The 23,926-nt window shown below is 38.7% G+C and overlaps 1 protein-coding gene across 4 annotated transcripts in view; it reads right to left on the minus strand.

The window, feature by feature from the left end:
• The window catches only part of MBNL1 (muscleblind-like splicing regulator 1), a 194,492-nt gene that overhangs the window by 13,049 nt on the left and 157,517 nt on the right, over positions 1-23,926 (minus strand). For 2 of the 4 annotated variants that reach the window (XM_006901543.1, XM_006901544.1), the window contains exons 4-6: positions 5,023-5,280; positions 3,811-3,864; positions 2,728-2,881 (exon numbers count right to left, since the gene is read on the minus strand). In XM_006901543.1, the coding sequence (XP_006901605.1) occupies positions 2,728-2,881; positions 3,811-3,864; positions 5,023-5,280 (466 nt within the window). The remainder of the gene's footprint in view (positions 1-2,727; positions 2,882-3,810; positions 3,865-5,022; positions 5,281-23,926) is intronic. The other 2 variants (XM_006901545.1, XM_006901546.1) reach the window with 1 other exon arrangement.

Here is a 23,926-nt window from a genome sequence, read left to right on the forward strand (position 1 = left end):
GTTGGACAAAGATATGGCAGTGTGTTTTAATAAATATTACAACCATAGACAGCCTATGTGAGAGTTCTCTTCTGTCTCGGGATCATAACGGGTCAGAATCAACTCAAACGGCAGCAGGTGGTTAATGATTATGGTATAGTTTGCCTATTGTTTTTCATCCCACGCCTAATTAAGTTTGCATATGCTGAAAATGAGTTTAACTGTACGCTATCTCTCTAAAACTTTAACACTTTAATGATTGGAATTTTATTTTCTCTCTCTCATTAGCATTATAACCAACGCACACAGTTTTGGGGAGGGATTTGCAGCAAATAAACATAAGGCAGCAATGAAAATACTAGCCAGGGTGCAATAACTCACAAAAATGAAGACATAATGCTGTAGGACCCACTTACCGAAGACAAATACACTTTTCGAATACTCATGACATACATCTTTGCTTCAAATGGGTTGATTTATTTGTAACCATGAGAAAAGAGCCAATGTATTTTTCCCCTCAATTTTCAGCACAAAGCCAAATTTAAGTGAGTATGGTTTGTGTTTTTTTTAATTTCAAATGTCCTTCACCAGGGTTTCTAAGAATACATTACTTTAACCACAAACTTTTAAAAATTAAATTTTATCATTTATCTTGTATATGAAGGTGTAAGAAAACAACTAGGATGGAGATTTACAAAGGAAATGTGTGCATAACTAAGAATTACTTCAAGGAGAAGGAAGAGAGAAAAAAGAACTGTAATTGAGATTTAGTAGGCACTTGTAATCTGATAGAATTCTGGCCTATTTGGATTTATTATAAGGGGATTTATTATAAGAAGTACTGGGCTGACTTAAGAATTTTTTTTTTTTTAAAGAACTGAACGTTATGTTAGGACTAAATTTCATGAGCAATTCTATTTTTCTCAAAATTGACTTGAGAAACTACTTCAATCACATAATCCTGTTTCCATTTCATCTATGACACTCTATTCTCTCATACTAATAATTTCCAGAAAGAAAACTTTTTGAGTGCTTACAACCTTCTAGACATTCTTTACAACTCTTGGCCCTATAAAAGGGCTTTAAGAGAATGTACTGTCAATGTTAAGTTTGTAACTCATCTAAATACAACCCTGCGGAATAATTATTACCTTCAACGAAGTTACTGGGAGGATAGAAATTACAACAGAGGTGGATTTTAAACTCTAGTCTGAGGTTCCAAGAGTGGGTGTCACTTATGCTGTTGTTCTTGGCTATCTTCATGTCAGTCTTTGACCTATCTCCAAAGTTTTCACTGGCTGGCCAGGCTTTTTTCAAGAGTGAACCATCAGGTCTTTCTTCCTAGCCTGTGTTAATCTGGAAGGTCTCCTCAACCTTTATTGCATCAAACAATGCCCAAGCATCCACAGACAGATGACTAGGGGCTGCATTCGAGCTATACTAACTGGGACTTGAATCTGAGTGTCCTACATAGAAAGGGAGAATCTGAATTCCAAATTAAGAGGCATTTAATTTTCTTTGAAATAAAATCAGAACAAAAATAGTGATTTTAATAAAATACTTTTTTCAATGTTTTAAAATTTTAATTCTTGATACATCTTCAAGGATATGTACATGTACAGCCAAGCACAATCAATAAGAGTGCATCTGAATTCCAAAATCAATCTCCATAATAGTCTATGTGTTTCCTACTGCCAAAGGGGCCCTTTAGAGTAGTGAGAGAAGATCTGCACCCTGAAACCCACAGCGTCCCTTTTCAGCAGGAAGTAGCTAAGAGAATACGCCATCCCCTTTTCCTTATGAATCAGGGTGAAGTCTCTCTCAGGGAGGAGTGATAGGGAATGGCAAAGGATACACTGACAAAGAAGATTAATCAGAACTGGCTTTGACAAGCACTGTGGCATTTGGACAAGAACAAACTGGGAGGAGGGTAGAGAGAATAATGCAACAATGAATGACTGGAAGCCCAAAATCTCTGTAAATGTTTATGAAAATTAATAAAATATAATTATAGGAAAAAAAAATTTTAATTCTTTGTGAAAAGCTGTAGAGCATGTTTATGTGACTAACCTAAAATTCACTGAAACCACAAATCAATAACATAATTATAAATGTAAACAGATCTGGACACTTGGAATATTATAATATTAGGAACAACAAAAATCTAAGCAATGTACTGAATGGTACCAATCAGAGCACTTTTTAAAAATTTTTAGGGGACACATTCAGTTTTTTTCATCCTTAAAACATTTTTAGAAGACACAGTCAGTTGTGTTTTTTTTGTTTGTTTGTTTCTGTGTTTTTTATTCTTGACCTTGAAAATCAAAAGGCAGGGGAACAAAACCCCATCCAACTGACCGTGTCTTTGGATGTATTTCAAATTAACTCTGGAATCATGAAGGCAAAGGGGTCTTACAGCAAGAGAGTATCATAAGATAGCTTGACAGACATATAACAGTGTTGACGGAAGAGGGAGGGGGAAAAAGAGAAGTATATTTCAATTCCAAATTATGCAAAAGGAGAAACAGATATACATTTAACAATTCTTTGGTCATGTCATGTAACTAAAAATGTTTAGCTGTTCAGGAAAACATAAGACAAATATACTTCAGGAAAATTTCCACCATTGACCACCTTACCGTATTTCTCATCTAGGACTACAAGTTAACTTAGGCTTACTATCTGCACTACCAGAGGGACTGTCGATGGACTAGGAGCTTCCTGCACTGATGACCCCACACTCCTTACCTGGTGGGAGGAATGCTGTATGCTGCTGAAGCTGCATGTTGGCTAGCGCCTGTTGGTATTGGAAAATCCCAGTGTTAAAGACTGCAGTGGCACCGTTGGTTTTTTCAAGGGCAGGCCTCTTTGGTAATGGGGGAAGTACAGCTTGAGGAATTCCCTGTTTAGTGAGTGAGTATAAAAAACAAATACCAGTAAAAAGAGAAAAAAAGAAAAAAAAAAAAAGAACAATCAGTTGAAGGCTGTAGTTGTTAGGGAGCACAGGCGAGCAAGCAGCAGAGCACTTAACTATCCCAGGGAGAGAAAAACCAACAAATCAAATTTCAAAGGAAAAAAACAAAACAAAACAAAAAAAATTAGGCAAGATAAAAGCTTTGAAAGAAGCATTATTTTTGTCCATAACAACTCCCCACTAGTATGAGAGCTCATGTTATAAAACGTGTAATAGTGTTTTACGTCCCATAATGCTTCAGGCTTTCCATGGGAAGCCATTGGTTTGGGGGCAAAAAGAAAAGCCACACTGCGCGCTCCATGAGGACCAACGGGATAAGCAATGTTAATAGTTAATTGTACAGTGACCGAAACAGGTAAAATCAAACCTGATCCCCCTTAGCTCCACCCCCTGGAGCTATGCCCACATGCACACATCCCCAAAGGTCCCCAAGCATGCAAGTTTTTTCTTTTGCTCCTTTCCTACACTCTAAACTTACATCTTACACGTAAAGAATTATACCAGTACAGCCATGCTAACCAAACAGGTATATAAATGTACAGTCAAGAATACACTCTTAACGTCCTCCAAGTATTTCATTAGAACATTCTAGAATGCAATTAAACTGAATGTGGGCTGCTGGGTTTGCAGAATCTTGCCTTATATGCTATCCATCCACTTACAAAGATTAGATAGAGTCTTTCTACTAAGTTTGTCAGGAAACCACACTCAGTTTTTCATTGTACTTTAAAACTTTACAAACGAAATATATATATAGATATAGGGTTTTTTTTAAACTGATGAAAACAAAACAAAACAAAAAACTTGTATCTACAATAAAGCTACATGCCAAGCTAAAAGGTGAAAGGTCATAGTACCAGGTCAAAGGTTGCCTCGAGGGGTCGCTTCAGTGATTTGACAGCCGACTGAGTCTTAATTAGCAGGCAGCGAGCACATGATGGCAATGGGCCAGTGGGATTCAAGCGCATTAACATAAACAGCAAGCAGAGGTGCATCATGGGGGCAGCAGTGCATTTTTGGGTAGGTGAGAAAAAACAAATAAAAAAACAAATCATCGGAATGCCATATACAACGAATAACAAGACTAAGCATGCACAATAAAGGCACTACTGAGTTGTTATTGGGGAGATAACTCCTCTTTGTAGTTAATTACAAACAAGATATTCTAACAGAAAAAAAAAGTGAAAGGAGAAGGAGAGAGAGTTTGCCTTCTGTATTTTTGCTCAAGTATCCGTACACAAACACAGAAAAGCCCTCTCTCACAATCGTTCTACTGTGCTACAGAATATTTTCATGATTAAGTCATGTATTTGTGTAAAAAAGGACAACATTACAAGAGCTAAGCAAAGGACAAAGAATAGACTCATTAAATTCAGCTACTGAGATCACTTTAGAATTTACCTTCAGAATATATTTCAGTATCTATTTTAAGTGATCCAATTGCTCACTCCCTGATGGCTACTGTCTTTCTGCTCTGTATACGATGGCATAGTAGTAAAGTTTCTCTAGTTTTTTACAATCATGTTTTTATGCCACAATACTCTTCAAAACAAGATAGCACAGTCTTAAAAAGTTTTGTCGCCAACGTTATAAGCAATGGTGTTGAAACAATTCCCCTAAACAGTTCCAGATTATGTTATTGGTAAAAGCAAGATACATTTAGAGAAGAGTCTTGATGTTCAAAAGAACACACCAAAGGGTAACAATGGCTGATTAGATGGCACACAGAAATAAGAGGACTGAAAATGGCAGTATCGTTAAATTGAAAAGAAGGCAGGGGGGCTCTTTACACAAGCAGAAACCTCAGAATCCCTCCATCCAGAGTAGACAAGAGTATTAAGAGTTAGGCCAAGGGAAGAAGCAGTCTGAATCCTCTGAGGAGCATCTCGCACTTCTGCGAACAGTAAACTCTTTATATATTGTCTGGGATACCTGAACAAACATATTTTCAGCCAGAACAATTTTTTTATTTTCTTAAGGAAGTTAATAAATGAATAGCATGTAGTCAGACAGAGCTGTTCAGGTTGTCTTTCGGACTGCTAACAAGGAGAGCTGGCGTCTCTACTCACCATGGCAGCTGCGGTGGCTGCAGCCTGTGCCGCTGCAGCCTGGTTGACCTGGTATTGGGCAGCCTTAATCTTGGCTTGCAGGTGTGCAGGAGGGTGAAAGTATTTGCACTTTTCCCGAGAGCAACGCCCTTTGATGTAATCCATACACACGGTCACCGTGTTGTCATTGGTGTCAATCATTGTGCTGTCCGCCGGATGCGCAAACCGACAATCATTCTCTCCTCTGTTGCAATTGCCACGCTGGTACTCTCGACACACCTGTGGGTTATCAAGTGCATGAGGTTCAGTCTATGCGTACACCGAGGTTCTCTCCGATTAAATCTGACAGGGCGAGAGCAGTGTTAGGAAAGGAGATGATATGAAAACAAACAAACAACAAATAAACCCGTAAAAATATATGCACACCCATGTTTATTGAGGCTTTGTTCGAAATAGGAAAGAGCTGGAAACAATCCAAGTGCCCATCAACAAATGAATGGATAGAGAAGCTATGGTATACTCACACAATGGAATATGATAGAGCACTGAAAAAGATGGAACTCACGAAATATTATGCAAAGTGGATGACCCTAGAGGACATTATGCTGAGTGAAATATCTCAGTCACAAAAGGACAAACATTTCATAAGGCCACTGTTGTAAAACAGGACTGACACTGGGGTAGAGGGAAGACAGAGAAGAAGAGGAGGAATGATGCATACAGCATTGCAACAGATGAGGGAGAGAACTGTTTAAAAGGGATATATGATTGGGTATTATTGTCATGACAAGAGTCCGGAATGAAGGCTGCACCGTTCAATGGACTTGGGGGGCAGTGATTACATAGCAATGAAAGAGTTTTTCTTTTACTTATCAAGGAGAAAAGTGAACTGGGGTGGGAGGGAGGGGGCAGGGAGCAAAGTGCAAGGAAACCCTAAGTCTCTGTAAAATTTCATTAAAATTAATAAAAAAAATAACTTGAGCAATTACTAGTTTAGTGCACAAAGACAGCCACATTATAGAAAATCCCTATGAGACATAAAATGCATTATTTATTTTAATTATGGTCAAGCAGCTAATCTAGAATTAATTTGACACGCCCTGCTTCCCCAGTAATAACTTCCCAGTAAAGAAACCTGGCAGACACCACGTTAGCCAAGCGATCCAAGTAAACATCAGCTGGCATGTGCCAAGGATAGCATGCTTACACTGAAGTGATGAATCACGAGAACAAACATCTCTTGAGTGGCATTACTCCTGAAAATCCACAACTTGAATTTAATCATGGAGAATCATAACACAACCCAAGACGATAAATGGTTAACACAATAATTGACCAGAAGTTTTCCTAAGTGTCAAGGCATGAAAGATAAAAAAAGATGGGGATACTGTCTCAGAGTCGAGGAGACTAAGCGCATTGTGGAAAAAGGATATCAGAGAAACTGAGTTAATGACTGTAGATTACTAAGAGTTTCTCAGTAGTAATGTTCTGGTTTGCTAAGTCATATTGCAGTTTTACGAGATGTTGATACGTAGGATAACTGGGTGCTGGGTAGCCACAAAGTCTAGGTTCTATATTTTTGCAAGTTTTGTGAAATTCTAGAACTATGTCAAAATGAAAAATATTAAAAATAATATAGTTTGTTGTTGTTGTTTAAAACTAAAATCCTTCTATGAGCTCTGCTTTGGTTATTAAAGATTGATGCAGTAGCTATATGAAAGAGAAGAGACACTAATTTTTCATACGAAACAGAACAGAGACTAGTTTTTCCTATCGGATGTTAGCTTTGGATCTGTTAATTTGCCAAGGGATGCTCAGGATATGGTGAAAATGGATTCTTCTGTTAAATTTAACCTGACATACTCATTTTTTTATCTTTTTAATGTTATTCATAACTTTATTTTTAAAAAACTTTTATTTGTGATTTAATGAAAGTTTACAGAAAAGTGGGGTTTTCATTTATTGTTGCATATTCCTCCCTGACCCCCCCTTCAGTTTCCTTTTAAAAAAAAAATTCATTTATTGTTGCCCAATTTCCTCCCTCCCCGTCTTTCCTCTCCTCTGCTCCAGTTCTCTTTGCAATGTAACTTATTGTGGACCGTTGTCTTACATATAAACGCCTAATCATATTATCCTTTTCAACAGTTCGCTACCTCATGAGTTCCAATTCCGTGGTCATTGTCTATCAACTCTTCTCACTGTGCCTGTTCATACATGACGGCTCCCAGAGTTCTCTTTGGATACTTTGGCCTCTTTACCACAAGAGGGCTATCTACAACACAGATGCTCTGTTTTCCTAGTTTACACTTTTCAGGAAACTTTTTCAAGTATTTTTTCATAAAGTAGGCAAATGCTGGTGCTGAGCACTTTGAGTTATGCAAGAAAGAGAAATGCTAACTATTATTATTATTTTGTTGATGAGATGGAAATAAGGATTTGTATTTGGAAAAACAAAGGTGTTACCCAGAAATCAAAATCAGGTCTGGAGTTTCTCAGAAGGATTTGCAGATGTAAAGGAGATATACACAAAAATGCACAAAAACCCTGAATTCATTTGTTTGCATTGATTCTGACTCAAGGACACTGTGTGTTGCAGACACACTGCACTCCACAGTGTGTTCTAGGCTGTAACCATTAGAAACAGAATCGAACACTCTATAGGTGCATCTGAACCACTGATATTTCTGCTAGGTGCTTCTACCACTCAGGGACTTTGTTTTTGGAAACATATTTTTCTCTATAATCACCATTAATAAATAATAGCAATTTCGGAATTGTTGAGTATGAGTTTTGTGTGTTTCTGATACACTCAAGAAAATGTTTAATCTCCAAAAATAGAACCTTAGATTTACTTGGTGGCATAATGAACTATGTAGAGCTGCAAAACGGAAATCAGTAGTTCAAAATGAACTGAAGGAGTGCTTGATTTTATTAATATTTACGCCTCAGAAACACTGTGGAGGGTGGCCATGTGTCAAAGCACAAAAACTGTGAGGTTGGGTTTTGGCTCTAATTGTAATCCACAAACACATATTCAACATATTTCATTTCATGATTCAGATCAGAGAGAGGAGAAAACAGTTTTTACAAAGAATTTGGAACCAAATCATATACTGTTACTTTTGATATATGCTGTCAAGTTGCCTGCAAGCCATAATGACCCTATGAAAAATAGCTCTGAACCCTGTCCTATCATATACCAATCTCAAAGTATCTGATGTACCTGTCCCCATAACATCCAGGGTCTTCCTCTCCTGCACTGACCCTCCACCCCTCCAAGGACTGGTCCCTCCTGTCAATGTGCCCCAAGTATATGAGATGGAGCTTCAAAATCCTTGCCTCCAATGAGGAAGGACTTGGTTTCACCTTCTCCAGGACAGATATGTTTGTTCTCTTGGCAGCCTGGTATGTTCAATATTCTTCTCCAGTACCACAACTCAAAGGCAATGATTCTTCTTCTATCATCCTTTAGACACTGTCCTGCTTTCTCATGTGTATCAAGTAACTGTGAAGACCATGGGCTGGATCACGTGCACCTTAGTCTAGACTGACATCACTGGTCTTGAGCACTCTGGAGAAGTCTCTGACAGTAGACTGACCTAATGCAATTAATCTTCTGATTTCCTCACTGGTGATGCCAAGAGTGCTGATTGTGGAACCACTAAGCAAGCTGAAATTGTTAACAATCTCTTCTCCATCTATCATAGTGACAGATAGGGCTCAGTGATCAGAATTATTTTTTTTGATGTTGAGCTTCAATCCACAGTTGAGACTGCAGTCCTTGACATTCTTCAGCAAATGTCTCAGATCCTCTTCAGTTCCTGCAAGCAAGGGTGCATCATCTGCATAATGCAGGTTGTTGATGAGTCTTCCTCCAATCCTGATGCCACATTCTACCTCAAAGTCCAGCCTCCTGAAAGAAAAGGTACGGAGACAAGATGCATCCCTGATGCACTCCTTTCCTGATTTTAAATCATGCAGTGTTTCCTTGCTCTGTTGTAACTACTGCTTCCTGGTCCAAGTATGAGTTTCATATGAGCACAATTAAGTGTTTTGGGATCCTCATTCTTCTTAATGCTAGCCGTGATTTATTGTGATCAACACAGGCAAATGCTTTTGCAAAGTCAATGAAACACATCCCTCGGGTACTCTGTTTTCAGCCCATCTGATATTGGCTGTGATGTCCCTGGTGCCACGGCCTCTTTAAACCCCAAGACACTTGGAAGTTCTCTATTGATGTACTGTTCTAGTCATTTTTGCATAATCCTTTGCAGGATTCTGCTTGTGTGTGGTATCAGTGATATTGTTCGAGAATTTCCAAATTCTGTTTGATCTCCTTTTTTTGGAATTGTAATAAAAACAGATCTCTTCCAGTCACTTGGGCAGGTACCTGTCCTCCAGCTGTCCTGACACATCCTGGTGAGTACATCCAGGACTGCATCTGTCTGTTTAAATATGTCAACTGCTATGCCATTCATTCCTGGGGTCTTGTTTTTTGCAGCTTCTTCACAGCATTTGAACTTCCTCTTTCATCACCATTGAGTCATATGTTGTCTCATGAATTTCTTCTCTGCCATTCAGTTCTTTTTGGTACAGTGACTCTGCGTATTCCTTCTGCCCAGGTGGTTTTGACTCACGGAAAGTTTAGACTGGACAGAACTATCCCACAGAGTTTACAAGGCTGTAAATCTTTATAAAGGTAGACTGTCACATCTTTCTCTGCTGAAGCAGCTGGTGAGTTTGATCCACAGAGATCTGGTCGGCAAATGTGTGCTTTAACCACAGTACCAGGGTGTCTAATATAACGTTAACATGAAATATCATTTCATTAGAAAATTCTAACATTCTACCGTTACTCTCGTCTGTCTCATCTAGCCTTTGGTGTGACTGCAATTTCAAATACTTCTAATTATAGTGCAGCTGCTAGTTGCGAAGTTTTTCTGCTCAGTATTATAGGGTAAATACTTTCTTACTTCGCTAAATAGTGCCTAGAATACTCACTCTTTTTTCCAGGGTAATCACTTCTGATTGGCAATATTAGAGTTCATCAAACATGTGTGTATGTGTGTATAGATATATAGATGATAGACAAACACACTGAGAGAGAGGTATTGAGAGATATATTGAGAGAGTTCGATTGATTGAGATTGGGTTTACTCTTAAAGAGGGCATATTCCTTGATTGCTGTTTTGTGCCATCAAGTAGGAACCCACTCATAACTAACCTTCCAGCGGTTTTCAGAGGCAGTTAATCAATATAGGAGGAGATTGCCCCTCCTTCTCTCACTGAATTGCTGGTGTATGTGAACTGCCTGCCTTTGGGATTGCAGTGCAGCTTCTTAGGACTAGGCCACCAGAGCTTCATTCCCATATTAAAAACAAACAAACAAACAAATGCTAGATTCATGTGGACTATTAGAACTGTAGGGCGCTCTGGTGAGTTCGTAGAGAACTGAATTTCTAATCCAAACACTGCACCTCTGGAGGTTTGAACCTGTCACTGGCTCCACAGGTGAAAGATGGGTTTGCAATTTACAGCTTCAGAAAAACAACTGGGGGCCAGCTATGAGGTGGCTCTACCCTGATGAAAAAAAGTGAGTCGAGATTTTCATTTAAATCACTTTCAAAGGATGAGTTTGCAGAAATGGCTTCACTAATCAACAATTCTATTACATGGCAAGTGGTTTTCAAATCTAGGTTAAAATAATCCCGCTACTCATCTAAGTATATGCTAGATTTCAACCAAGAAAACCATGTTTGGTGCATCCTTTTACATTGTTTAGGTAGGATTTGTGCAAACACTTAAAATTTTATAAATTTCTTAAAAATCGCCTTTCGATTCAAAATCATGATTTCAATGAAGACATTCACCAGGCACATTCAAGTACTCAATTCCATTTACAGAAGAACAAAAAATATTGTTAAATAATTATAAATTTGAAATTGAAATAATTCCCTAAATTAATATAAATTTCTAGATAAACTTTCTTTTTTAAATTGAATGGAAGTGGTATATCAGGAAAATAAGAGTTTAGCTGTTAGAAAATGTAGGATTTTTTCTTCCTTCTCTTTACTACCTGTAGAATCTGGGTCAATCCTCTTACTAGCTTTAAATGCTAGTTTTGTCCTCTACAAAATGAAGACATCATTAAAACCTACTTAACAGGGTTCTGGAACCTGAAAAATGATTATTATAAAAAATTATTATCACTTTTAAAAACAAGTCTAATTTTTTTTTTTTTAATGTGAACTGGGAAGGTAAGGAGGGAGGAAACAGCAATAATGAACAAAGGAAAATTCATCTTTTCTGTAAAACTTTTGTTAACACCACAATTAAAAATATACCAGGAAACTACCCCCCCCAAAAAAAACCCCAAGTCTAGTTAAGATTACAGTTTAATTTTTTATAAATATAGCAAATATACTTAAAAATAACAATGAGTATTAAATTCATCAATGCTGTGCAAATTAAGTCATTAAGCAACTAGAGAAATAACGTCAATGCTTGAACTTTTTCTACAGAGTTACTAGCTGGTTGTTAAGGAAACACATCCCCTTGAAAGAATATATTCTGTGTTCATCATATGTTTATAATTAACTAAGTCCTCTGTGGAGAATAAGAACTAAAAGGAGGAACAAAATGATAATTATATATAAGAGAGAACAGGTAGCTAGCTAGCTTATTTTAGTATTCAGGAAAGTAAATTTATAACTTAATAACTAATAATATTAAGACGTTTGCTCTAAGACACATACTTGTATGATATACAATAAACACTACAGATTTTCTTTTATTTACTAAGTTTTGGGTATTATATTATGTTGAAAGGAAATATTGGATAATCACTGATTTTATCAAAAAGTGCACAGAAAATATTCTAGAGTTACAGTAAACTGGAAAGACAGTCAGAAGAGGATAAACACAGGGCAAAGCCTTGTTAGAAACCTAATGTCTCGCCCTTTTAGAGAAGGATAGTGTATACATTTCATGGCAACCAATTCTTTTGCCCTCAGGTTTTTGGTGTTTTGTTTTTTTCCCATACAGTAAACATTTTTATTAAAAGAAAGAAAGAAAACACCACATATTGGAAGAGCAAGAAAGTTAAGCTTCAAAGAAAGATCCATATAAATAGAGGAACTCATTCCTTCACATTCCCAAAAGGGAATCTTCTTTCATTTTTCATTAACTAAGCAATTTATTTTCTTTTTTTACCCCCCTCAGGTTTTGAGCAGAGTCTGAAAAAGCATTGCCTCACTTGAAGACGATGACTGACGGTCCCATACTGAACGTGTTTTGTTCTCTTCCAGTCCTGCCAATAGTCCAATCTCAAGTATCAAATCTTAAAAAGTACCCAGTGTGCCTCTTCCAACTCTCCCACTTCGGGGCCTTGACTCGGAATTTTCCCTCTTTTGGCTCCCTGCATCAAATCTGTAAAACTTCAGGTCTGTTTCTGTTTCATTAGTCAGGACGGAACTATTTTAAAGGCACCAGAGGCCCCTAAGTGAGGGATGAGCAGGTGTACCTATTTAAATGAGTATAACAAGGAAACTTCTTTGAAAACTAAAAGGTAGAATTCATTATTACCATCTGCCCAGAAAAGCATAGGCATATTTCTATAAATGATTTAACCAACTTGTCACCGGACTTTTGCAAAAAGAAGTCAAGTCAGAACATATAAAATTAGCAACAAATGAAAGCTGCACACTCAAACAGACTTGTAGGTTTTCATATTATTAAATCCTCCAAATATGCAAACCAACAGGGTAAGAATATTCAAACAGCCCTGAAACAACCTCAGCAATGTGACAAAACTCTCCAATATGGTTAAATTTTATCATCTTTCCTAAACAACTGCTAAGACAAGGGACATTTAAGTTGTAATTCAGACGAAGATTATTTATTAGAGGAAGAACTGCAGAAACCGTATGACCAAACCAAGATTAGAATTTCCCTTACTTTAGAAATAACTCACAACTCTATAATTTCTAAATTATACCTCAAATTATCACAGAAATGAAGAATCACAGTACGCTTGCCACTTTAAATGAGCATAAAGCTGTTCTAAAGCCATATAATAATGATTTTATTTTAAAATTATATATTATGTGCACAAGCAAACTTCTTTGAAATTTAACTTTAGAGATTTAAATTTTAAAAAGGAGGCACCAACATTCTCCTATAAAACAAACAAACAAACAAACAAAACTCCCATAAAATCAGAATAACACATCACTAGTGGCAAGAAGCTGTGCTGCAATCCCAAAGGCACGTGGTTCGAGGCCATTGGCTGCTCCACAGGAAAAGGGTGGGCAATCTCCTCCCGTGCAAATAACTGCCTCTGAAAACCTGCTGGAGGGTTAGTTATGGGTCAGTTCCACCTCGATGGTACACAACAACAGCAAGACTGTCTTTTATTACCTGCGTGCTGTTGTTTCAATTTTAAATTTATTTTAATGAAAGCTTACAGAGACTTTGGATTTCCATTCATTCATTGTTGCACTTTTCTCCCTGACCACCCCACCCCTCAATTCGCTTTTCTTTTTGAAAATTTAAAAAAATTTTTTAATTGTTATTCAATCCCTCCTCCCCAAGTCCACTCTGCCATGCTACCTTCGTTCTGGACTCCTGTCAAAACAATAATATCTAATCATGTATTCCTTTTAAACAGTTTTCTCCCTTATGTTTTCATAACCTGTTCAATGGCTTCTATGACTCTTGCCAAATCCATTAATCTCTTTTAAGGATCCAGGTCTGCTTTTTGCCATCACTTTAATCCTCGTTTCTTTGGAATGTTCTCTCTTTTTTTTTTATAGCTAATAAAGTATCATGTTGTTGTTGTTATGTGCCATCGAGTCATCTGAAACTCATAGCAACCCTATGTACAACAGCTCTGAAACCAGCCCTATCCTAAGCCAATCTTATAGTCTCCGACAGAAGCAATCTCACTTCTCTAGTCACTGAGTTGGTCCATCTCATCCTGGGTCTTTCTCTCCTGTGCTGTCCCTCCACCCTGTTAAGCATGATGTTATTTTCCAAGAACTGGTTCCTGCTGGCCATGTACCCAAAGTATGTGAGATGGAGCTTCAAAAGCCTTGCCGCCAGGGAGCAGCCCAATTTCACCCTAAGCAGGAATGACCTGTTTGCTCTTCTGGCAGTCCGTGGTATGTTCAAGACTTCTCTAGCACAACAACTCAAAGGCATCAATTCATCTTCTATCATCCTTAGTCACTGTCCAGCTCACTGCCCAGCTCTCTTATACATAGCAAGTGACTGTGATGGCCATGGCCTGGATCACGCATCTTAGTCTCTAGACTGACATCATTACTATTCAGTACTATAGAGAGGTCCCTGATTTCCCAGTTTGTCTTTTGATTTCCTGACTGCTGGTACCAAGAATGTTGATTATGAGACCAAGCAAGCTGCAGGCTTATTTGCAAGCTGATTGTGAACAATCTCAGTCTCTTCTCCATCTACCAAGAAGCTGCCAATTGGCCTAGTGGTGAGAATCTTTGTTTTCTTGATGTTGAGCGACAATTCATACTAAAGACTACAGTCCTTGACCTTTTGCAGCATATGACTTACATCCTCCTCAGTTGCAGCAAGCAAGATTGTGCCATCTACGTAAGGCAGGTTGTTGAGGAGTCTTCCTCCAATATTTTTTTCCCCTGACCATAAGAAAAATGATTGAACTTTCATGAGTCATGAGCATATGACACTCAGCGGCCTCGGTATAAAACTCTTACCATCACGACTTCAGTAGACTAAGGTGTTCAGTACAAGAAGAACTAAAGCAAGCAAACTCAAACTGGAAATACATGGCCAAGGGATTTGTAATCCTTGTTTGGGATCTGTTTTTCTTAAAAATACAGTTAGAGGGAAAAAAAGATGGCTTTAACAAATGGCAATTTATTATCTTTGTCAGCATATCTGAAATATGTGATCACTGTTTGCATTAAGGAGTTCTTGGGGCATGAATGGTGACTCAACAGCACATAACAACACGCAGGGGCATAATATTTAGCGAATTGCACTCACCCAAAGGCTGCAGAAACTCTATGACCAAACCAAGAATTACCATACTTGAAACAACTCAGATCTCTATCATTTCTAAACAACATCTCCAGCATGCTGAAGAGCAACACTAGCAGTCTAGGAAGTAAGGTACACCTGACCCAGGCTGTGGTCTTCACAATTGCTTGCTATGCATCAGAAAGCTTGGACAATGTTAAAGACAACGGAAGAGGAATCAGTGGTTTTGAGTTGCGGTGCTGGAGAAGAGTACTGAACATACCATGGAGTGCTAAGAGAACATACAGGTCTGTCCCGAAACTGCTCCTTGGAGGCAAGGATTCGAGACTCACATACTTTGGGCACGTTGCCTAGAGGAACCACTCTTTGGAGTAGGACAACATGTTCATAAGGGTGGAGGGACAGTGCAGGAGAGAAAGACCCCAGATGAGACAGACTGACACAACCACTGGGGTAATGAGGTTAGGTGTGTTAGAGACAGTGAGACGAGCTCAGGATAAAGCAGGGGTCAGGGCTATTGTGCACAGGGTCACTATGATTCCACGGCACATAACAACAACAAAGGCTGCATGTCTCCAGCGGTTTAAGTCCACTATTTGCCCAGGAGCAAGACGGGCAGTCTCGACCCACACTGATTAATTACCCTGAAAACCCAACATTGAGTTGCTCTATAAGGATTCTACTCTACTGGTAGTTAAGGCGGAGTTATTTTTGAGTATGCATTTTAAGAATAATGGTTAAAGCACCTAGTTGCTGCTAGCTGGATGTTTGGTAATCTAAACCCTCAAGCCACTGTAGGAAAAGAATGAGGCTGTTTGTTTCTGTAAAAGTTTACAGCCCAGACATCTCTATGAGGCAATTCTATCTTATAATATGGATACAAGTAGGAAAACATTTGATGGCAGTGGGCTTGATTTTCTGGTTTGTTTATACTTTGTTTATAAAGTTTGATTGTTGTTATGTGCCAACGAGTCCCTTGCAACTCATAGCGACCCTATGTACAACAGCCCTAAACCCTGCTCTCTCCTGTGCCAACCTCACTGTCTGACATCCCCACCCCGAGTAACCCTCTCACGGAATCAATCCACCTCATAGAGGGTCTTCCCCTCCTGAACTGTCCCTCCACCCTCCCTAGCATATGACGTCCTTCTCCAAGGACCAGTCCCTCCTTGCAAATGTCCAAAGTATGTCAGACGAAGCCTCAGAATAAATTACCTTAAGTATCACTGTTTACCTCAAATTCTTTATTGTTTTAATTAAATGTTTTATTCGTATACCTAATGATATAAGCATTTATTTCTATAAAGACTGTTAAGTGGAATGGAGGAGTTAGATTCTTTTTTCCCCCTTCAGTGTCACATACAAATACATTTCAGGTAAATGATAGAAGCTTGAGATTTGGTGACAAGTATTAGCCTTCTCTGGAGGGAGCTCTGGTGACACAGTAAATAGTCATTTGTGTTGTCAACCAAAAGCTGCACTGCTGGGGGCCCACCAGCCTCCTTTCCTGCAATTTACAGCCTCAGAAACCCAAGCAAGAGTCACTATAGTTGCTACAGATTTTAAAGCAGTGAGTGAGCGTCCTCTGGCGTAAGTGCTCTGTAGCTCATTTGCAGTTAGAATCCCCTGGCAGATGTGTGAAGACGAGATCCCCAAGTTCCACTGCAGCACTTTCCAATCAGTCTTTTGAGTATGACGTTCCTGTATGTTAAACAGCCACACAAGGGATTCTAATCTCGTTTCAGTCTGAAAACCACTGCTCGAGGTCTACAATATGAACCGAGTGCCGTCGTTTGTATTTTGGAATGCTGAAAATGTAAACATGTCTTCAAAAAGAATGTTAACAAAGCATTGAGAAATTTCCACAAGTTCATTTCTTTGTGAGATTTATCTCCTCTGCTGGATGACTCAAAGCCCTTAACAAGGGCATGAATGTTCCTATGAAAAGGAATTCACTGCTGCTTGTCTAATTTGATTCATTTATTCACTAACAATTCACTGCACACGGATTAGTAGTTTCATATTACCCTGCTGTGGATCTTTTCCTGTGATTGATAAGATAGCAACAAAAATATTTCAAAGAGTCTTTATAGCTCATATGAAAGATGTTCACACAGTTTTCCACTGGACACTGCTGAATAAACTTGAAAATTAAAAATTAGGCTTTTTTGCATAACTGATAACTACGTGTCTTGAAGAAAAACTCCATTTCTCTAAATGCCAACTCCTTGAACTGAAGCAGCAATGAGACTAAACACATGAGTCTCTTTCACTTTCTGTACATTGTGGAGGGAGCTCTGGGGGCCTAGTTTGGAGAGAGATGTACCCCTAACCGAAAGGGCAAGAAGACTGGGCGATCTCCTCCCATATGACTTAAACACTGGAGGGTCTGCTAGGATTCAGTTCTGACTCAACCGCCATCAGATGACCTGTGATTTGTTTTAGTAATTTCTTAATAACCAAAAAGAAATGGTTTGCAAACTCTAGAAAGGCAGCCAACATCACAAAAGTAAATTCAGAGTTACATGTCAGTGACTCATACTTAAAATACTTACTCAAGGAAAGGATGGTGATTAGATTGTGGAAATTATTATGATGATAAAGTCTTTTAAAAGACACTCAACTAAATTGACTGTCATAAACACTGATGTGAATTGTGTGTGTATAATCAGCAAACATTTTCAGTGGCTTATAACTGACAAGAAAAGGACCTAAACAACCTGAAAATACTCTCACTAAAAGCACTTTGAGAAAAGAAGATGTACAATCCCCAATTTTATGGATCATAAATACAAATCCCAGAGCCTATAAAATTTGACCCAAGCTCACTCTCCTAATACGTAGCACCGCTAGGACTAATCCTTTGATCCTTGCTTTCAATTGAAATGTTATTATGGCATCATACATAGATGCTGTAAATATATGGCAGTTCAAAATAATTTTAAAAGAATCCAGAAATCAATAATGCCTAGATTTTTCATTTATTGTTTAAACTGCATTAAAATAAGACAGTAATGGCAAGATCTGGAAATAGTTCTAACACGTTGCTGCAAATGACGGCTAAATGTGTTTCTAGGCGTCGTTGTCAATTTAAAAGTGTGCGTCAACGTGTTAATTATATTGGAAAAATTTCACAGCAGCAAAGTATGCTGTGGGGTTTGTAACTTGATGCTGTCCAGTCAACTGCAATAAGGACCCATAAACAAGAGATCAGAGAACCTTGCCCTCTCCTTTACCCACAGTCTCCATCATGTTCAAACTCATTGTAGTCACTGGTTCCATCCATCTCACTGAGGGTCTGCCTCCCCTTGGGTCCACCACCACTTTTCATGTATATTGTCCTTTACCAAGGATTTAAACCCAACTATGACTGCAGTGGAACTTGGGGATCTCATTTTAACACATCTGCCAGGTGATCCTAAATGCATTAGGAATTAGGACTTTGGGCCTGGCTGTTGCTGGAAACTGGGTGTGAGTGCATTAGATTTGCTCTACTGTTTAAAAAGGCATTTGGGTTTAATTGTTTAAAAGGCCTGGTTTTAACTGGTGTAAGTCAAACATTCTTCTAAGTGGTAAAGCACTGGTCTGTCCATTTGCTGTACAGAGGTAACTCGTGGTTGCTGTGATGCTGACCACTGTGACACTGATGTGCCAAATGCGATAATGATTACCCATGGTGGACAGTGTTTGGTGGCTCTCCCCGATTAAAACAAGCTTGGAAGCCGCCGGAGTGGCATCCACTTCTGAAAGAGCTTGCCTCTGGAAACTCTATGAACTTAGAGAAAAGATGAAAGTTTTTTTGTGTTCAAGACTTTTGTTCATAGGGTCGCTATGAGTCGTCTATGACTCGATGGCATTTAACAACAACAACAACAACACAACAAGATGACTCCTGATAACTTAACCAAGCTATGTTGGATTAAGTTTAACCTTTCATACCTCTAAGGAGTATTCTGGTTATAAATGATGAAAAATACATTTCTTCCTTTTTTTTCAGCAACTCATGGTATAAATACTCACCAACACTGCAATTCAAAGGTTATCAACCATCTTCTGTCTTCCTTATTTATTAAACAACTTTCATACACATATGAAACAACACAAAAATGGCATGACTGGAGGTTCAAGTGTATGTTAGTCTTTAAACTGCTATCATCCCTTTTTAGCTCTTTAAAGAGGACTTTAACAGTAGATATGCCAGATGCAGAGTTATATTGTTTGTTGAACCAACCCCTAGCGGACCCTCCAGTGGTTTTTCAGAGACTGTAAACTGCATAAGAAGAGGTGGCAATCCATCCTTCCCCCTCTGAGCAGCTGGTGCATTAGAACTGTGTCTGTTTAGGATTGTAGCACAGCTTCTACCACTAGGCTACTAGCACTCCCTAATGTAGAATAGGAGGAAAAAACACAGTATCTATTTAAACTCAAAACAGTAGAATATTCAGTAACTATGGGCTTTGATTTATTGCCTCTGGAAACTGTATGTTTCAGACTTCAATATGTAGTGGAATTATTAGGAGGGAAATAAGCCAAAGATAAAAACTCCCTGCTGAGTCAGAACAACGCTATGGGACAGAGAAGTACATCAGTGTAGGGTTTCTTGTCTTTACTGGAGGAGCTGACTGCCACATCTTTCTCCCTCTCAGTGGCTGGTTTAATCGTGGAGCTCCACCAAACACTGTCCGTCATGGGTAACCATTAACGCATTTGACACATCAGTGCCACAGTGTTCGGCTTCACAGCAACCACAAATTACCTCTGTATGGCAAGTGGACAGACCAGGGCTATAGGACCTAGAAGAATGTTTGACCTAAAACAATTAAAAACAGGCCTAAAGGCCGCGGATTAGAGTCACCCACCTTGGGTTGTTAGCATCACTTTCTGTCCACTAGGCCAACTGAGCTCTCTCATTGCTGTTGTTGTTAAGTGCCATTGAGTCATAGGTGACTCACAGCGACTCTGTGAACAAAAAGTCCTCAACACTTATGTGATTGTGTAACTTTCATCCTTTCTCCAGGTTCACAGGGTTTCCGGAGGCAAGCTATTATGATAGTGGATTAAAACCAGCTTGGAAGCAGGAGTGGCACCCACTTCTGCAATAGCTTGCCTCCGGAAACCCTATGAACAGGGAGAGAGGATGAAAGTCACACAGTGCTGAGGACTTTGTTCCTAAGGTCTCTATGCATCGCCTTCAACTCGACGGCACTTAACAACAATACAACAACAGTGGCTGGTAGGTTCCAAGCACTGACCTTTTTCGTTAGCAGCCGAACATATAACCAGCTGCATCTCAAGGGCTCCTTAATGAAACTGAAGATTGGCATGTCAAAAATCACACATACAGAACAGAAAGACATGTCACTTTGTTTCACCCTGCAATATCCTAACAGGCTGTAACTGTGACACTGGGTTAGATCTGCTAACAAGAACAAGACAGGAAGCAGTACTACCATTGGGCATTTAGATAAGTGGAATTCAGGTCAAGAGGAAATAACAGTCCATGTAACAGTAGCCATTTGTTGTGAAAATGAAAAATAGATAGCAAAAGAACACAGACAAGCTATGTGAACTAGTTCCTCAAAAAAAAACAAAAACAAAAACAAAACATACACAGGCAAATTCCCTCACTGCAATTAAATGTTGTAAGAAACATTACTAAGTCATGGACTACGTACAATTTCTGGAATATTAATTTAGAACAGCTCAGCCTTTTAAAGTCTCCATTCTCTGAGCTTTTTGAATGTCATCTATTAATAATTAATTCATTAAAGTTCATCTTGGACTACTTAGGGCCCATTTATTAATCAACACTGATGCACTGAAAACCCAGAGTTTGCTTCAGAAAGACCAGGGCGATGGGAGAAGCTGCATCACTTGTTGAGTACCCAGTAAGTTTAAAATATTTAATATTTCTCAAATCTCCTATTTTGTCTACAAATATCAGCCATTAAGGGACAAGTGCAGCAACAGACCTCCTAGAAGTCAAGGCACTTCTCTAGCATACAGCTGAATCTCTGGTTCCCATTAGGGATGACTTTCACTCATTTTTACTGAACCTTTATTATTCAGAGGCAAATTTCAATGTCGTTCTTGAGTTTTAGTTAAAGTACTTCCGTAAAGAATACTTGGGCCTTTCGTTCACAGGGTCGCTCTGAGTCACCTACGACTCAACGGCACCTAACAACAGTAACAACAACATTCCCCCGAGCTCCTTTTTCCAAATGTTCAGTGAAAGCTAAGCAGCCTCAAATACAAAAATCTCTAAAATATGTAAGGGTCAAACAACACCTCCTTTTTTTGTGTTATTACATGCAGCACAGTGTTTAGGCATTGAGTTCTGAGTTCAGACGTCACAGAATCATCCTACCCAAGTTACTCCACATCTCGTCACCTAAATTTATTTCTCTGACAAATGTAGCACCTTCCACATGAGAATGCTTAGAGGATAAGTGTTACAGGTAAAAAGGTGATCCTGTGGTACATGTTGTTGTTGTTGTTGTTGGATATCCTCAAGTGAGAACTGTCCCACAGTTGACCATTCAGTAGGGTTTGAGAAGCAGTAACGCAAACAAGAGGAGACTGTCCATCTTTCTCTTTTAGAGCAGCTGGTGGATTCAAACCACATACCCTTGAATGGGCAGCATAATTCCTTGCCACTAAGCCACCAGACCTCATAGTAAAACTTTACTGTGAATGTAATTATTACCATTAAATAATAATGACAGTTCAAAATATGCTGAATGAAATATAAGGTTGTACAATAAACAAAAGGACGTAACAATAAACTGACAGTAAATGCCTTCTTAAACAAGTCAGTGGAGATAATTATGTTCAAAAAACAGCCTATTTATATTACTCATACATGCAAATTTCTCAAGGGTAAGCGAAGCTCATCGACACCCAAGAGAAGGGTAAAATGTCCATTCTGATCTTTAGCAGGACACCAAAACTGGACCATGTCTTCCGTATACTTTGTTGCTATTTTTCCCCCCCTGCACCTACTGCTTTCTAAGTCCTTTCATTCACAGCTATTCTGGAATGCTAAGTCATCATTTCAATATAAGAATCACAACAAAAATTCATTTTACATGTAGCAACAGCAATATACATGCATCTAATTATTCCTCACTCTACGACTCAGGGAATCTAATTTAACTTAGAGAATCAGATTTAAATATTTTTTGTAAGAGTATTACCTCACAAAAACAACCCTGCTATTTGAACCAAAATACTGTACGGTTTATGAGGAGTCCTGCAACAAGAAATATTAAAATGCTGTGGTGGTGGTGGTTATGTGCTGTCAAGTTAACTATAACTCATAGCAACTCTGGGTACAATAGGTCTGAACCCTGCCGTATTGTGAGCATATCTCATTGTCTTTGACACATCTGCCCTAATTTCTACAGTCACTATGTCTATCCATTTCTGGGAGGGTCCTCCTCTCCTGTGCTTATCTTCCACCCTTCCACACTTTATGTCCTACTCAAGGACTGGTCCCTGCTGGCAACATGCCCAAAAATATGTGAGGCAGAGATTACGATCCTTACATCCATGGAGCAACCTGGTTTAACCTTCTCCAGGACAGACCTGTTTGTTCTCTTGGTAGTCCATGGTATGTTGAATAAATATTCTTCCAGCACCACAACTCAAAGTTATTGATTCTTTTTCTTTCATTATTAGTCACTGTCTAGCTCTCTGATGTATAACAAGGAATTGAGAAGAACATGGCTTAGGTTAGGCAAAATTTAGTCTCCAGCCTGACAACATTGCTCTTTAGCACTTTGGAGATGTCCTTGACAAGAGACTTTCCCAATGTAACCTGTCTTTTGATTTCCTGACTGTTGGTACCACCAACCAAGATGAAGTTGCTAACGAAGCCAATGTTTTCTCCATCATGATGCTGCCAATTAGCCCAGTGGTGGGAATCTTGATTTTCTGCTTCACTCTATATTGAAGATTGCAGTCCTTGACCTTCTGCCGCAAATACTTCAGGTTCTCCTTTGTTCTAACAAGTAAGGTTATGTCATCTACATAAAATAGTTTGTTGACGAGTATTCCTCCAATCCAGATCCACATTCTTTTGTATAAAGTCCAGTCTCCTGAATGATCCGTTCAACATATAGATTAAAAAGTATAGAGAAAGGACACATCCTTAATATACTCCTTTACTGACTTTGAATCACACAGTATTTCCATGTTCTCTTTGTACTACTGCTTCTTAGTCTAACTTTCTTATGAACACAAATCAAGTGTTCTAGGATTCCCATTCTTCTCAATGTTAGCCACAATATGTTGTGTCTACACAGTCAAATGTCTTTGCATAGTCAAAAATGATACATTTTTCTGGTACTCCCTGCTTTTAGCCAAGATCCATTTGACATTAGCAATGCTGCCCCTACCCTGTCACCGTCTCTTCTAAAGCCAGCTTGTACTCATGGCAGTTCTCTGTCGATGTACTGTTACACTCAATTTTTTTTTATTAACTTCACAATATTTTGCTCGTGTGTGATATTAGTGGCATTGATCAATAATTTTCACATTCTGTTGGATCACCTTTTATCTGTTTTTGATCTCTTCCAGTCAGTTGGCCAGAGAGCAACTGTCCTCCAGATTTCTTGGCATAACCTAATGAGCACGGCCATGGTTGCATCTGATAAAATATGTCAACTGACATTCCATTGATTCCTATGCCTTATTTTTTTACCAATCACTTCAGAATAGTTTAAACTTTCTCCTTCATTACCATTGCTTCTTGATCATATATTGTTTCATGAAATTCTTCTGTGTCAGTTAATTATTTTTGGTACAGTGGCTCTGTGTACTCCTTCCATCTTCTTAATGTTTCCTGGATCACTGACTATTCTGCCTATAGCATCTTTAACTATTGCAACTCAAG

This window comes from Elephantulus edwardii, unplaced genomic scaffold (genome assembly GCF_000299155.1).
Source record: "Elephantulus edwardii isolate Elephantulus edwardi_28Jun2011 unplaced genomic scaffold, EleEdw1.0 scaffold00329, whole genome shotgun sequence".
Taxonomy (NCBI): Eukaryota; Metazoa; Chordata; class Mammalia; order Macroscelidea; family Macroscelididae; genus Elephantulus; species Elephantulus edwardii.